General features: G+C 36.2%; 1 protein-coding gene across 10 annotated transcripts in view; it reads right to left on the minus strand.

Moving 5' to 3' along the window:
- SAMD4A (sterile alpha motif domain containing 4A) overlaps nucleotides 1-15,025 on the minus strand; it is a 332,472-nt gene that overhangs the window by 178,449 nt on the left and 138,998 nt on the right. For all 10 annotated transcript variants that reach the window (XR_004232060.1, XR_004232059.1, XR_004232061.1 and 7 more), the window contains exon 2: nucleotides 11,824-12,345. Coding sequence is in view for 7 of the 10 variants with exons in the window: in XM_031952983.1 (XP_031808843.1) it covers nucleotides 11,824-12,345 (522 nt within the window). In the remaining 3 variants the exon portion in view is untranslated. The remainder of the gene's footprint in view (nucleotides 1-11,823; nucleotides 12,346-15,025) is intronic.

Raw genomic sequence — 15,025 nt, forward strand, 5'->3', positions numbered from 1 at the left:
CTAGGATGACACAATGGAGAGAGGTTACTGATATTCTAATGACATCTAAAATGGATAAACCTTTATCCTGTCAAACATTAAGAAGGAATGATTATAGCCTAAAGATATAAAATCTTTATTTCATCAACCACTTAAGAGGGAATGATTATAGTCTGGGGGTTTGGAGGCAGAGCAACTGAGGTAGACCTTTATCTCATCAAACATTAAGAGGGAAAGGTTATAACCTGAGGCAGAATAACTAAATAGGACAATGGTGAAACTAGATCAGAACATCAAAAGGGAACTGTGGCACAACATTCCACACTCTCTCTTTTCTAACTATTCAAATCTTTGAATTACCTTCCTCTAGAAGGTCTTGGCACCATAATTTTGACCAACCCTATGTGAAGTAAATAGATCAAATAAAAATCAAAATAAAGCTAGAACAATGTAAGGACTTATGGCAAGGTCAAGCCTCTCCCTGATAACCCCAGAGTTAATCAGCAACACAAAGTTCCTTATTTCAATCATGTCAAATCCTCTGCATTTGGGGAGCATATGGACAATTCACTGTGAGTTAGGTCTGTGGTCATTTGTGCATGACTCGGCCTCTGCTTACAGAGCAGCAGGGCTCAAGACAGATGTGCTGCCCATTCAAAGAGGCAACCCGCTCCAGGGGAGAAGGGTGAGGCTTGGAGTAGCTCCACCTGTCCCTCCCCAAAGGAACAGACAGGGCTGAAGAAAAGATCAGATTTCTGAGCAGATTATGCACAGTTAGACCAAGGCAGGCAAACCCCAAACTTTTAGAGGCCCGATATCAACTACAAGGTCCTTTTAAATACACTGAAATACTAATTAAGGACCTGGGGTAACAGGAGTGGAGAAACAGATCAGAGAAATTGCCAGTTCCAAGACAGGTATCCAATTTCTGGTTGTTTCTAAAAAAAAATAATCCCAAAAATTGAGTCTGCCAGGGCAATAACAACAGAATAAGGGATTTCAAAGTTAAAGCACCACCAGCAAATCATAGTCTAGTAAATTTAAGCAAGGAGTAAAAAATGAAAAAGACTGTTTAAAGGACTTCCAATTAAATCTGAACTAGTAAGATAGGGGATAGGGCAGAAGTGCCTAAGAAAATACACCAGTTTCCCAAATTTCCTATTTCTTCCTCCCTTTTTTTTCTTTCAGAAAGGAATTATCAAATAACCACCCCACATATAAATCATATACATATGCATATACATAACAGACTAAAAGTCCCTCAAACATAACAGCAATAGTTACACAAGTTTAACAATTTCCATCCCAAGTCTTAAACACAGTAATACAGTTAAATTTCTAACAAGTCAATCACTTTCCCACTCCCCCATATCAGTCCAAATTACATCAGGAAAAGGGGCAATGGTTCTCAAAAGCTGCTTCCTGCTGAAAATAGGCGAAGATGCTCAGTCTAGGGAAGGGGATGGGAGTAGTGTGACATGCTGATAATCAAAGCTTGATGTAGGTCCCACAAGCAAGTCAATATATCTGTAATTTGACCAAATCTAGAAACAAAAACAAATCTAACAAGGAAAAGTTAGAACAATCTGAGATAGAAAGACTGGTCCACAAGGACTGCTACAAGATGTGGCCTCTCATTAGTTATAAACCTTAAAAAAAATCTTGAATATTCAGACATAATATCTAGTAACCAATAGATAACCAGACTAAATATTTAATTGCTCAAGTATTTAGGATATAATGATTACAGATAACCAGATGGAAACAGCAAGGTATGACATAATTGAATTACCAATTTCTCATTGACCATCGCTCTGGAGGAAAAAAAAAATGCAGTGACATATTAACTACAAATCCAAGAAATTTTACCTCCAACAACAAATCCTAAACAGATATTTATCATTACCTTATATTTATACAAATCAATTTGCTGCAGGATTCCATATGACTGCCTTTCCCTCCACTCCACCTCCTGGGGGGGGCAGAAGGGAAGTCGAACTCAACTTCACTCTAGACTAATTAAATCCTCCAATAGCTGAAGTAACAGCAGTGGGGGTAGAGTTTAAATCTTTACAAAAAATCCTTACCCCACCCAACATTTAAAGTAGCAGAAATCAGTGGGTGAGTAGGTGGTGGTGGTGGGGAAATTCCATAAAACCCACATGTTCAGCAGAGCTGGATTTAAAGCATAATTTACAATGTTATAATATAGGTAACAAACATCTTTAAATTCCCAATAATATAAAACTGCTTTTCCTATCTCATTTCAAATAATGAAACAGCATCATTTCTTTCTCTCCTTCTGGACCCATGTGGCCATTATCCCAATGGACTCCTCCTAAGCTCCAACTTGGCCAAAGTCAGATCCTTTTTGCTACTTATTTTACCTAAGTAGAGGCACATGACCCCTTTCAGGCAAGTTAATAGAACTTCTTTAACAAGCTATTCTTTTAAGATCTTATACTTAAAGATTCTAGCCTGCATAGGCAACAGTAAAATTTATTTCCCAAATTTAGAATCATCTTAAAATTCCTAATCAAATGTTTTCTCCAGCTGGAGTTCAGTATTGAAATAACCAATTCCCAAATTTGATCATTGTTCTTAAATTTAACAGAGCTCTTAAAATTAACAAAACAAACAAATTACACAGAACACAGAACACAACTAGACTGTCCAGCAGCCATTTAACACAGACAAAAAAAATCACACAAAAATGTTGTCCACCAGCCACTTAATAGACAAAAAAATCACATAGAACACAGAGCACACATACATAGAACACAGAACACACCTAGACTGTTTAGCAGCCATTTAACACAGACAAAAAAAAAAATCACACAGAAAGACTGTCCACCCGTCATTTAACATTTAAAACAGACCAGGGCTATTTGGAAAGAATAGCCCTGAGGGAAGTTGTCTGCTCCAGTCTTCCCTCCCATAATGCAAATGGAGCTTCCCCCCCCCCTTTTTAAAAGCCAGATGATGTCTTAAAAAAAAAAAAACCAACACCCCAATAGTGACAACCGTGTCCGGTTCAACACTAATCAAGAACCAAGTCAAATGGTGTCTCAAGGACACCCCAACAGTGACAACTGCATTTGGTTCAACACATAATCAAGGCTAAGTGTCTTTAAAAGACACCCAGATCTATACTCTGGAATGCCTAGAGTTGTGCCAACTGGCACACAGAACCAGATGTGTCTTAGGAGACACCCAGGTACAGAGTCCCCTGCATCCAGAAGACCCTACTCCCAGAATTTATGCCCATAAGCATTTCATAATTCTGGGACAAGTTTTAAGACATAACCAGATGGTACCCTAAAAGTTACCCAGACAGACTTACTCTCCTGTGGCTGAAATGGGGGTGTCTACCATCAGGCTGTTGTGGCTGAAAATTGCTCTCTTTCTCGGAGGCTCTGGAAAAAAATCCAGCAGGGCCCAGCCTCTCCAGGCCAAGAATTCAGATCCGCAACCACCCTGCCCAAGGGAGACTGGAAAGTCTCATCTCTAATCCTGCTCATTTTCTAATTATCTTGCTGGGGAGCCTCCAAAATGTAATGCTGGAGAAACTGAGCAAGACAGAGATTAGAAACCAATTCAATAGTTTATTAAATGGAGAGATATACAGGGACCAATGGATCCATGTTGGTCCCAGGGCTGGAGGAGACTATCATCTCAAAGACTCCATCCCTAAGCATCAGAGGGAAAGCTTTTTTATAGGATAACAAGAACAGTGACATAATGGGGGAAGTACTTGGGTGGGGATAACCTAATGGGGGGAGGCCCCTAGGATGACACAATGGAGGGAGGTTACTGATATTCTAATGACATCTAAAATGGATAAACCTTTATTCTGTCAAACATTAAGAAGGAATGATTATAGCCTAAAGATATAAAACCTTTATCTCATCAAACATTAAGAGGGAAAGGTTATAACCTGAGGCAGAGTAACTTATCTGAGGCAGAGGACAATGGGGAAACTTGTTCTGGACATCAAAAGGGAACTGTGGCACAACAGGAGGAGGGAGGAAGGAGGAGAGAGAGAGAGAGAGAGAGAGAGAGAGAGAGAGAGAGAGAGAGAGAATGGGGAGGGAGGAAGGGAGAGAGGAAGAGAGGAGAGAGAGAGATAGAGAGAGAGGAAGAGAAAGGGAAAGGGAGGGAAGAAGGAAGAGAAGAAGGAAAGGATGAAGGGAAGGAGAAGATAGAAGGACACACAGAGAGAGAGAGAAAGTATGAAGGGAAAGAGAAGATAGAAGGACAGAGAGAGAAAGAGAGAGAGAGAGAGAAAGAGGAGGAGGAGGAGGAGTGAAAGAGGGAAGGAAAAAAGAAGGAAAAGAGGCAGGGAGAGAAGACAGGAAGAAAGGAATGAAGGAAAGAAAAGAAAAAGCAACTTTCTTAGAGTCTCCTCCAGCCCTCAAAATGAATGGGTGTTATGTTTTTCCTGACTGTCTGTCTTACATATTTTGTTGTATACTTCAAGACAGAACAAAAAAACAACTCCTCCCCCCACCCCCAACAACAACAACAATAACAAAGTTGGGAATGGTTTGTAGATAACTATGAATGTAGCAGCATAGGGTCTGGGATTCCACTTTTCCTAAAAGAGTTCCTTTCTGGCACCAAGTGCTCAGATGTGCTCATATTAAGATGCATTTCTTTCAGAGAAGAAGTAGTATGAAAATTACGAAGAAAAAGAAGAGGAGGAGGAGGAAACAGAGAAAGAAGAGGAGGAGGAGAAGAAGAACAAGAAAAGCAAAAGGAAGAAGATGAAGTATTCACTGAAAAATAAAAATTTTCAATTCAGAAAAAAAAACTTAGCTGTCAAAAACAAGAGGTTTCAATTCTATTTTTTGGCCACTCTAGCCTAGAATTCAAGTTTCAACTTATTCTTTTCTTGTTCAAAGGGAAAAGAAATTTTCTAGGCCCCATAGCAGCAATCTGCTTTTTTCCTTTCAGAAAAGTCATCTATTCAAATTTTACCTCCTTTCAGGTGGTTGTTCTGATTCTTATCCCTAGCTTCTTTTCTGAGGAGGTACAGTTGCCTATTTCTAATGATTTAACTTAGTTTATTTCTATTTCACTACAATTTTAGTCATCTCAAAACTTCAAATTAACAAAACAAAATTCATCATTTCTTTCCCCTGCAGCCAGCTTTCTCTTTCAACACTTTTCTTCTTTGTGAATGACATCCTAGTCACCCAGGTTTGAAATGATCATTCATGATCTCTTGATGGGGAAAATATTTTTCACTTAGCCCCTCTACTTCATTCCCTATACCTAATTATCAACTTAAATAAACCTTCATTTGAACCTCTTATGTACTTGATGAGGTGTGTGAGTGAATGAATGAATGAATGAGATTTCTTCTGCTAGAGACGCAGAATCAGAAGTGAAAGAATTTGCTAACCTCCAAAGGCTGTGGCAAAAAAAGGAGGTTTTATTTTACACTAAGAGGGTTTCCCCTTAGCGGGCCTATTTCTTAATGAAGAAATATTTTTGCAAAGAATGACTGGAAAAGACCCACTTTAAGAGCAAGCTTACTTTAAGACCCACTAAAGCAAATTATGGTTATTTGAATTGATAACCAGACCAGGATTTCTCAACTGAATGAAAATTTAGAATTTCCTGAATGAGGATGTGACTTCCCAAAAAATAAATGGGAGTTGATTTGCCCTTGAATAATGTGGTTTGTCTTATGCTGGGAGGATGGCCTTCTCTCTAGACTCCTTGGAGCCTGGGAAACCTTGATCTCTCTTCCTTTGCAGATCTCAAAGGGGACATAGTTTCAGTGATTATTTTACACAGTTTTTCAGTGATTATTTTACACAATTTTTATAAAGTTCACTTGCATCATACTCATCATATATAATTTTGTAATCCAGATATATCAATATATGTCACATTACTCCACTACTAGATCAAAAAAACCTTCCCCAAACAAAACAAAACAAAAAAAACTAAAAAACAAAACAAAACAAAACAAAACAAAAAAACAGGGCAGCTAGGTGGTGCAGTGAATAGAGTGCTGCATCTGGAATAGAAGACTCATCTGCCTGAGTTCAAATCTGGCCTCCGACACTTCCTAGCTGTTGCCTCAGTTTACTCATCTATAAATGAGATGAGTTAGAAATGGAAATGACAAGATACTCTACTCTCTTTACAGAGAAAACTCCAAATAAGTTCATGAGAATTCTGACATGACTGAAAAAAAAAATAACTGAACAAGACCAAAAACTTTCAGCTCCATCTGAAATATTAGTAACTCTCCCAATGATTAGTACAGTGAAGAGGCACACACTAGGTACTTAAATAAAAGTTTGCTGAATTGAGTCGACTCATCGAGTTTATCCATTCTTAAGAGTTTCTTCTTGAATCTTCCTTCTCCTAGAGGTCTGAGAGCTGTGAATATAAGTGCTAGACAAAGACTCTGAACTCTAGTTTCTAAAACTGATTCTTCTGTCTGACCTTAGGCAAGACACCTGACTTTGATGATCCTCAGGCTTCTCATCTGCATCAGGAAGTGGTTGGATTAAGGTCTCTCATGCCTCACACTCTTAAGAGTCCAGCTGCCATTCTGGCCTGGATTATGCACAGTTTCCTAGCTGGCTTCCCTAAGTCTATTCTCTCTTGCAATTCATACTACTAATATCCCTTAGAAACAGCTTTCATCATGTCAGCTCTCAATTAAAAAAAAAAGTTAAATATTTTATTATTAACAATGGGATAATACCAAACTCTTTAGCTTGATATTCAAAGCCTTTTTGAATCAGGATTTAATCTATTTCCCATCCTTATTGCCTCTACTGTTCTATTATGGTTCCTCTTATATTTTGACCTTCTTATATGCCTTTCTCTAGAGGAAAATATTTAGAAACATCCTTGGGTATTATTTTAAAAATTTTAAGAGAGCCCTAAACCTTGAAAGGCTACAATCCACAATTTGTTTTTAGAAAGGAGAATGTGCAGAAAAGAATTTCCTTATTTAGAGGATCATATGAGATAATATTTGTAAAGCTCTTTTGTAAAACTTAAAGCTCTATATAAGTTCAAATTATTTAATGTTAACTAGCTATTATAATATGTTTGCATCTTTATATGTTTATGGTGCTTTAGGAAGTTTGACAAGTACTTTTCAAGCAAGAGTTTAGTGGTCTTAGAAATAAGTTTATAAAATGTGAAGTTTATAAAATGCTAGACATGTACTATCTCACATGTACACCTCACAACAACTGTTTAAATTCAGGGTGTGTGCAGGTATTATTCTCATCTACATGAAGTCTGTGCTTTGTTCAGGTTGTTATATACATTTCAGCCCCAATACATCATATGTGTTTTTAATGGCACTCCTACACTCTCTAAGGTGAATCTTAAATATCAGCTCTGCTTAAATCCAGCCTTCACCAGTCTTCAATGAATTACTTAAGCCCACAGGTCTTTCTCTTGCCTTTCTTCTTACAACATTTACTCTCTATAATTAATTTGGCACTTAACCATTACGATGTCTTTTGGTATCTTGCCTTGTATTATATAACCCATTCCTTTATTTATGTACTTTTTATCTCTGAACTATATTTAAATTCTTGGAGGGCAGGCAAAATGTGTTATACCACTTCTTTGTATCACCCCATATTAGGTGCTCAGTAAATATTCAACTAATGAATGAATGAATGGAGAGCCAACACAAGGTAAAAAGGAAATATGGTAGAGTCCCAATGTCAGAGCATAACAACTAGAAAAAGAAACTATAGTAGAAAGAATTAATTTAGAAAAATGAAAATATTTTCAACCTAGTGTCACTAGTGCACCTAACACTGAAAAAAATGGGATGATCATTTGGCCCTAAGCTTTTTACTACAGTCATTTTGCTTTTGTACTGAACAATATACTTTTTTACATTTGAAAAAAGATGAGGACCTAAAATGTAAATCTTCAATATCACATGAAAGATATTGAAGATTTACATTTTAGGTCCTCATCTTTTTTGGCATTAGGGGCATTAATACACTGTCTGGTGAAAATCAACTAAATTATTACATTACTATAACATCCCTGGAGAAGGTAATTTTATAAACATGTTGTAATCAATTTTGACCATCAGAAGAATATCTTCAGAGAATACACACACATAGATACACTTTGTGTCACATTGTCCTGAGAGTACTTGCACTTGACATACATAATAAATAACAAGATAACTAAAGATTAACTTCCTAACCTATCAATGTTCACAATGATTTAAAATTTTAACTATCATTTATGCCTCTTTTCCTGTTTTCAGCCAAGTCTGCATGTTTGGATTATATACATTTGTGCAATGTTTATAATTATTTTAAGATATAGATAGCTACTATAAACCTTTTAGCAGAAATACTATTTGCCCAAATCTAAATTCAGTTGTTACCCCTTCATCTGGGTCACAAATTCTTTCACCTGTGGCAAAAACAGTTTAGGAGAGCCATAGTGATGGATAAGTGGCAGTCTTGCCAGTAAAAGGGCCAGTCCATCAATCTCTGGAGAATCTAACCCTTGGTTCTGTTGGATTGGAAAGAAGGACACCATTGCAACAGAACTTTAGGAATGACTGTATGGGTATAATTGTATAGTACATTTTTAGAGGGCTGGGTGGCCCAGTATTAAAGGAGAACTGCTTGTTGGAAGGAAATTGGTCTTCCATAAGAAAAGTCTTCTCCTTCAGGGAGGAAACCTGCCTCACCCATCTTTAGCACCCATGTTACATATGCTATATAGTAAAACCCTGTTTGCTTTGCAGTTACTGCTTTAAGCTGAATTCTTGAAGGAAGTAGTGTCCAGAGCTCTGAAAAGTCTAATACCAATGGAAAGGCTAAACAAAATCCCAGCAATAGATTCTTTATCTGTCCTAAGAGAATCAATCTACTTATTTTTCTAAGAAACTCATAACTAGATGAGCCAGCTTGTGGTGATTTTTCTTCTCCACAAGTTATCTAAATTTTATTGAGAATGCAAACAGCTTTCTTCTGGAGCAACAAAATTAAAATTTCTGTATTATTATGTTGTGCCACAGTTCTCTTATTGTCCTGACTCAGTTTCCCTGAATTGTTCTGCCCCAGTTCCTAACTGTTCTGTTCAATCCTGCAACACCACCCCTCCCTCATAATCATGATGATCAAGATAAGGAGAAAGACCTTCTATCTTAGGCATCATCAGACTGTTGGGTGCCTCTCTGCATTCTGTAATCCAAACTTATCACAATGCTTCCCCCCGGCTCTGTTAGAACCTGATTGTTAGTCCTGTCATGTTCCTGCTCTCAGCATTCTGCCCCTGCCTCGGTCCACCCCTGTAGCTGAGTCACATGTATATATATGTCATTGAGAACTCACATTGCTTGCTGGATATTCTTAAAGATAATAGTCTCATTCAGCCCTGGGACCAAACCATGGATCCATTTGGTCCTAGTAAATCTCTCCTTTTCAAATAAAATATTAAAAAAACTCTAATCTCTATCTTACCTCAGTTTCTCTGGCATTACAATTATAGAGTCACTACTGTTGTCACAATGTCTATGAATGAAAGTCTTTGGAGAAGGTGATTATAGGAGGCTTTCTGGGGTATGTGGCTGCCCAAGCATAAGATGACAGGTTCTTGTAGTTCTACTGCTAGTCTTTTTATCTTCTGAAAAGGCATAATCATATTCTCTATTAAGGCTACTGAATACATATTAGCCCAATAATATACAAGGATCAAAAACAGCTGGGGAATAATGTGAATTATCTCTCATTTCATTCCCTCAATGTGGTTGGGTGGCCATGGCAAAACATCAATCTACTAAAAATCTGATAACCCTAACTAAATTGTGTTTATTCACCAAGGTTAAATTTCTCTTGTCAAATCCTTCCCAGATGTTTATTAATTGGAGACAGATATGTGGTGGTGATTGATCATCTTTTGTTTTCATGAGGTCCAGAGATGTAGTGACACAAGAAAACTTTTGGTTTTAGTATAACTTGTAATACCATCCCCTTGTCAAGAGAGGAAAAATTAGCATGAATACGCCCAGAGAAAGAACTCTGGGAGATGGCTAAAAACCATTACATTGAATTCCCAATCCCTATATTTATGCCCACCTGCATTTTTGATTTCCTTCACAAGCTAATTGTACAATATTTCAGAGTCTGATTCTTTCTGTACAGCAAAATAACGTTTTGGTCATGCATACTTATTGTGTATCTAATTTATATTTTAATATATTTAACATCTACTGGTCATCCTGCCATCTGGGGGAGGGGGTGGGGGGTAAGAGGTGAAAAATTGGAACAAGAGGTTTGGCAATTGTTAATGCTGTAAAGTTACCCATGCATATAACCTGTAAATAAAAGGCTATTAAATAAAAAAAAATTAGCATGAAACCCTAAATCTTTCACAGCTTTTGATAGTTTCTATAGGAATAACAAAATCCCATGATTTAATAAAGGAAGCTCTAATGGACTCTGTTCTCCACTTTGGATGTACCCTATCACATCCTGTTATGCCAGAGCCTCATGAAAAACAATGTATGGCTAGATTATTATTGAGTTTGTGAAGGAAAAAGAATTCAATAAAATCCCTTTAGTAAAAGGTGTTATAATTACCTATTTTTGACAGTATATAATTAAAAAAATTAAAAGAACCTACAAGAACTCCCAAATTGTAGTTATATTGATATAGGACCTGAAAAAGGCAACCTTGATTATTCTGCTAAATAGCTATGTCAATTTATACAGTAAAATTACTATTCTATTGAATGCCAGAGGATTTTTAAAAGGCATTTTTAGAAAACACAGTAAGTAGTTCAAGCAAACCTTTCAGAAGCCAAGAAGCCTTCAATAATAATTTTAATGCTTTTCTATCTTTTAATTGCAGGTTCTTGCATGTCAACAGGTACATATCATCTTATTACAAAAAGCTTTCCCTCTTTAAAAAGCTTGTTCTACACAGTCAGTGCTATACATTCACAGATATTTTGCAACATAGACTGCATAAGAAAGGATAGGAGTGGTTATGGTTGTACATTTGAACTCCATTGAGATAAATTTTATGCATGTCACTTTGGTCACCACCTTAAATAAAAAATACTAATGGTAGGCATTTACTAGTGTCAATGTCCTATACTAAGTATGACTCATGGAGTAGAAGATTATTTATTGTCTTCTTACCTTACCCTCCCTTCTCCTCCCACCAAGTGAAATATATCTCTTCCCTTTTGTAATACCCAACTCCTACTATTCATAAAATAGATTAAGAACAAGAAGGGTTTCCACAGCATTCATACCAAGCCACAATAAAGAAAAACATTTTGAGTTACCAAAACTTGTCTCTCCTCTCCAGTAAGGAGGGAAACAGTCTCAGTACCTGGAAATTAATGATGGGAAGTTCAGAGAAGGACACAATCCAGGTGTGAAATAAAACAAGAAATTTACAAGCCTGTAAGTCTGGCTGTGTTAATCCATAAGTTAGAAGTTAGGTTGAGATAATAACATGGGAACTCAGTGTCAAAGAAAGTCCAATATCAACAGGGTGAAAAGTACTCCTGTCTTTGAAACGGAGTTATTTGTTGGATTTTTTTTTCCTTTTTTCATTTTAAAGCTAATTCTCATCCATTAATCATTTCTAGCAGTCTGGTGTCTTCATACTACAAGAGAGTCAAAATAAGCAAGAGTTATGCAGGTCCCTGGGGCTATTTTTTACAACTAACTTAAAATCAATAGCCCTTTTCTTCCTAAGGTTACAGAACGCAACTAGTAGATATTTTCAAAGGGAACATGCCACAGCAAACTGCCTAAACTAGACCATGAGAACCATGATAACAGAATTAAGGGTACTACTCACTTGTGCTGCTGCTGCTAGTACCAATAGTATTGATTGTGGTGGGGACTGAAGATGAAGAGTAGAGGGGTAGGTGGCCATTCTCACAGCCTAGGTTTTTGTCCTGCCAGTTGGAGGCACTGATGCATATCCCAGAATCCCGAGAGTTCTGCCATCCATTGAGCTTGTCATCAGAGTTTTGTCTTTGGTGATAGTAGTATGTCTGCCCATAATCCACAGAATCAGACCGACCTCTGTTCTGACTGCTGAAGCTCCCTGATGTACGGTCCTCTAAATGATTCAACCACATGGCTAAAGCACTCCGGTCTTCCAGTGAAGTGGCTGGGTGGATCAAAGCATATGACAGGAGTTGCCTGCTTTCTTCTATGTGCTGGTTGTGTTCAATGGAGTGAGCCAGGATTTTAGGCAACAGTTTCATGTACTCCACTTTTGCTTCAATGTTTCCTGGCTTCAACAAAGGCAGGTGAGTTAATAAAAGGGAAATCACTTTATCCTTGGATTCCTGTTGCCATTGGTTAATGATTCCTGAAACAGAAAACACAGAAAAATTCTTGGAACAAATATACCTCCCCTGAAGTATATCAATACTGTAAACACAAAGTTGAAGAGATAATTCCTTTGATTTGGATTCTTAGTCTATAGAACTCACCTATTTCCCCCAAATGAATACATTACATTGAATTCCTAGTAATGGGCTATAAATAATACATTACATTGAATTCCTAGTAATGGGCTATCAGCTTGATTCTGTAGTGACTAATAGTAAAAATCAAAACACTGAAAAAACACCCTACCTATCCATAGAGCTATTTGATTCCCATCTTCCCACTCCCATAATCCACAGCTGCCAAAAAGAATACAGCCAGTACTTTAGGATAATGTAGAAAAAATTTTTGCCTTATTTTCTTTGGAAAGGAAGACTGGATGTTCATAAAAGGTAGAAAGATTTGTGAGTGACAGAGAAGACTAGGAGACTCAGGTAGTGCACAGAACAGAGTTACTATATAATCAAGTGTTTGCCTATAAGGGCACTACAGCCCAAATAAGTTTACTGTCCTCCACAACTCCCATTGCTACCCTCAGTTTTTGCCTATGAAACAAATGTGGTTTAAACCCTGACAAAGAAAGATTGAATTGTAAATGCTGATGGGACATTCATATATGGAGATGTCATGGGGGAAGGTGGGTGTTAAATGTTGTTTTGTTTAGCTAAGTTGTATTTTCTCTTTTTAAAAACATTCTTTGTTATAAAAAGATAATTTCACAGGATAAAAGGAAGGATACATTCAGAAATGAAAATGATGTAAAATCTCTCTATATAAAATTAATATTAGCAAAAGAGCTTGGCTTTTGTCTAAAATTTGTGTTTCACAGCTGGAGATGACTGTCAGAAAAAATAATTGTCCTTTCATATCATTATAATCTCTCCCCACCATTCCTGTGTATAACTAAATCAAAGAAGGAACTCTTAAGCCACTAATTCAAGATCAGATTGATTGATGGTACAGTTATTCCAAAGCTACAATAACAAAAACACTTTTGATCAGAGATTCTAAGTAAGCTATTTGTCTTCTATCCTAAATTGCAATTTTTTCCTTAAAGGAGATATTTTTTAGCAGAGAGGTAGAACCCAATAGAAGGACACTTACACAGGCTGTCAGCCCAGTAAATTTTAAATCTTTCTTGTTACTTGATCTTAGTGCCTTCCCTCTACTTCTACTCCCCCAAATTTATCATATATGTGTGTTTAAACACACACATATATCTTGTTGTATATTATTTCCCCCATTAGATGGTAAGCTCTTTGAAAGGACTATTTTCTTTGCCTTGCTTTGTATCCTTGTCATTTAGCATAATGCCTAGTATATACTAAGTGCTTGAGAAGGAAGGTAAAAAAAATGTCTGACATAAAAAGCAAAAGGCAACTCTAAATAAATATTAAAAACCATTTAAAAGTAGGGTGACTGCCTATCCACAGAAATAGTGGATAAAACTTGCCTTCTAAAAATACTCAGTAACTTTTGGCAAAGATTCAGTGGCACTACATCAGTCCCACATTTCAGGAAACTGATTCACAAGACAAGGAGGGTAATTTTGAAAGATGAAAGAAGCCCATTTTAAGAAGCTAGACATAAATATTTATTTATTTTAAAAGGGGCCTAAAGGTCATAGTAGGTCATAGGTGATCACAAGCTTAATGAGTTGGCAATTGTAAAAAAAAAAAAAGCTTACATGATATAGGAAAAAGTAGATCCTTTAACAATAATGAAGAGCTAAAAGATAAATGTTTTTAAATTCAGGAAGAAGGTTGCTGGGCAGAGTTTCTCTAAGGATATTAAAAACAGAAAACATTTGAGGTGATGTATTTATATGGCACTTTACTTTTTCAAAGTACTTGATAAAACTTCTTTATATTGGACTTAGGAAAGATCCAGTCTCTCTGGATTATAAATCATTGGGTTGAAATTCCAAGAGAGGTAACACAACCTTCTTCCCATGCAGGTCTCCAAAAAGAAAGTCATTAGTTATTTTATTATTGCATCCTCTTTGGCAATATGGATCACTTCTTAAAATATAATGTCTTTAAATTTATAAAATACATAGAATTATAAAGGAAATCAATTACATTGAAGTATATAGCCCTCTAGGATAAAAATTTCTGGTTTAAAATTTTATTTGTAGGAGAAAGACAAAGGAATGGATTATTTTTGAGATTTCCAAGTCTCTTTTAACTCTGTGCTTCAAATTTTATCTAGTTTTACTTTTCATTTTCTTGACACAAAATTATCTGACGCTAATTTCACTAGAGTACGAGTTTCTATTTGGTAACAAAAAGCAGACTACTTTTAATATAAAAGTGGAAACATACTATCTTGTATAATTATTTGATTTTTAGATCATACAATTTTTATCATTTTCAATGAGCATGCTGTGTGATAATTTTTTATTTTGAAATTTTATTATACCCTTGTTTTTCAGTTTAATACTTAGCATAAAATTTTTTTAATAAATTTAAAAAATTCCAACAACTTTTCTTTATTAAGTTCTGTAACAATCTGAAGAAGTACTAGAAAAGAAACTAAGGAGAGAAAAAAGTCTGAATAAAAACCAACTTCCTACCAAGTTGTTTATTTCCTCTCCAAAATATAAAATTAAAACAATGAAAATTGTAGTAAATAAAATTCAAGAGAATGGTTTCTATGAA

Source organism: Sarcophilus harrisii, chromosome 2 (genome assembly GCF_902635505.1).
Source record: "Sarcophilus harrisii chromosome 2, mSarHar1.11, whole genome shotgun sequence".
Lineage (NCBI taxonomy): Eukaryota > Metazoa > Chordata > Mammalia > Dasyuromorphia > Dasyuridae > Sarcophilus > Sarcophilus harrisii.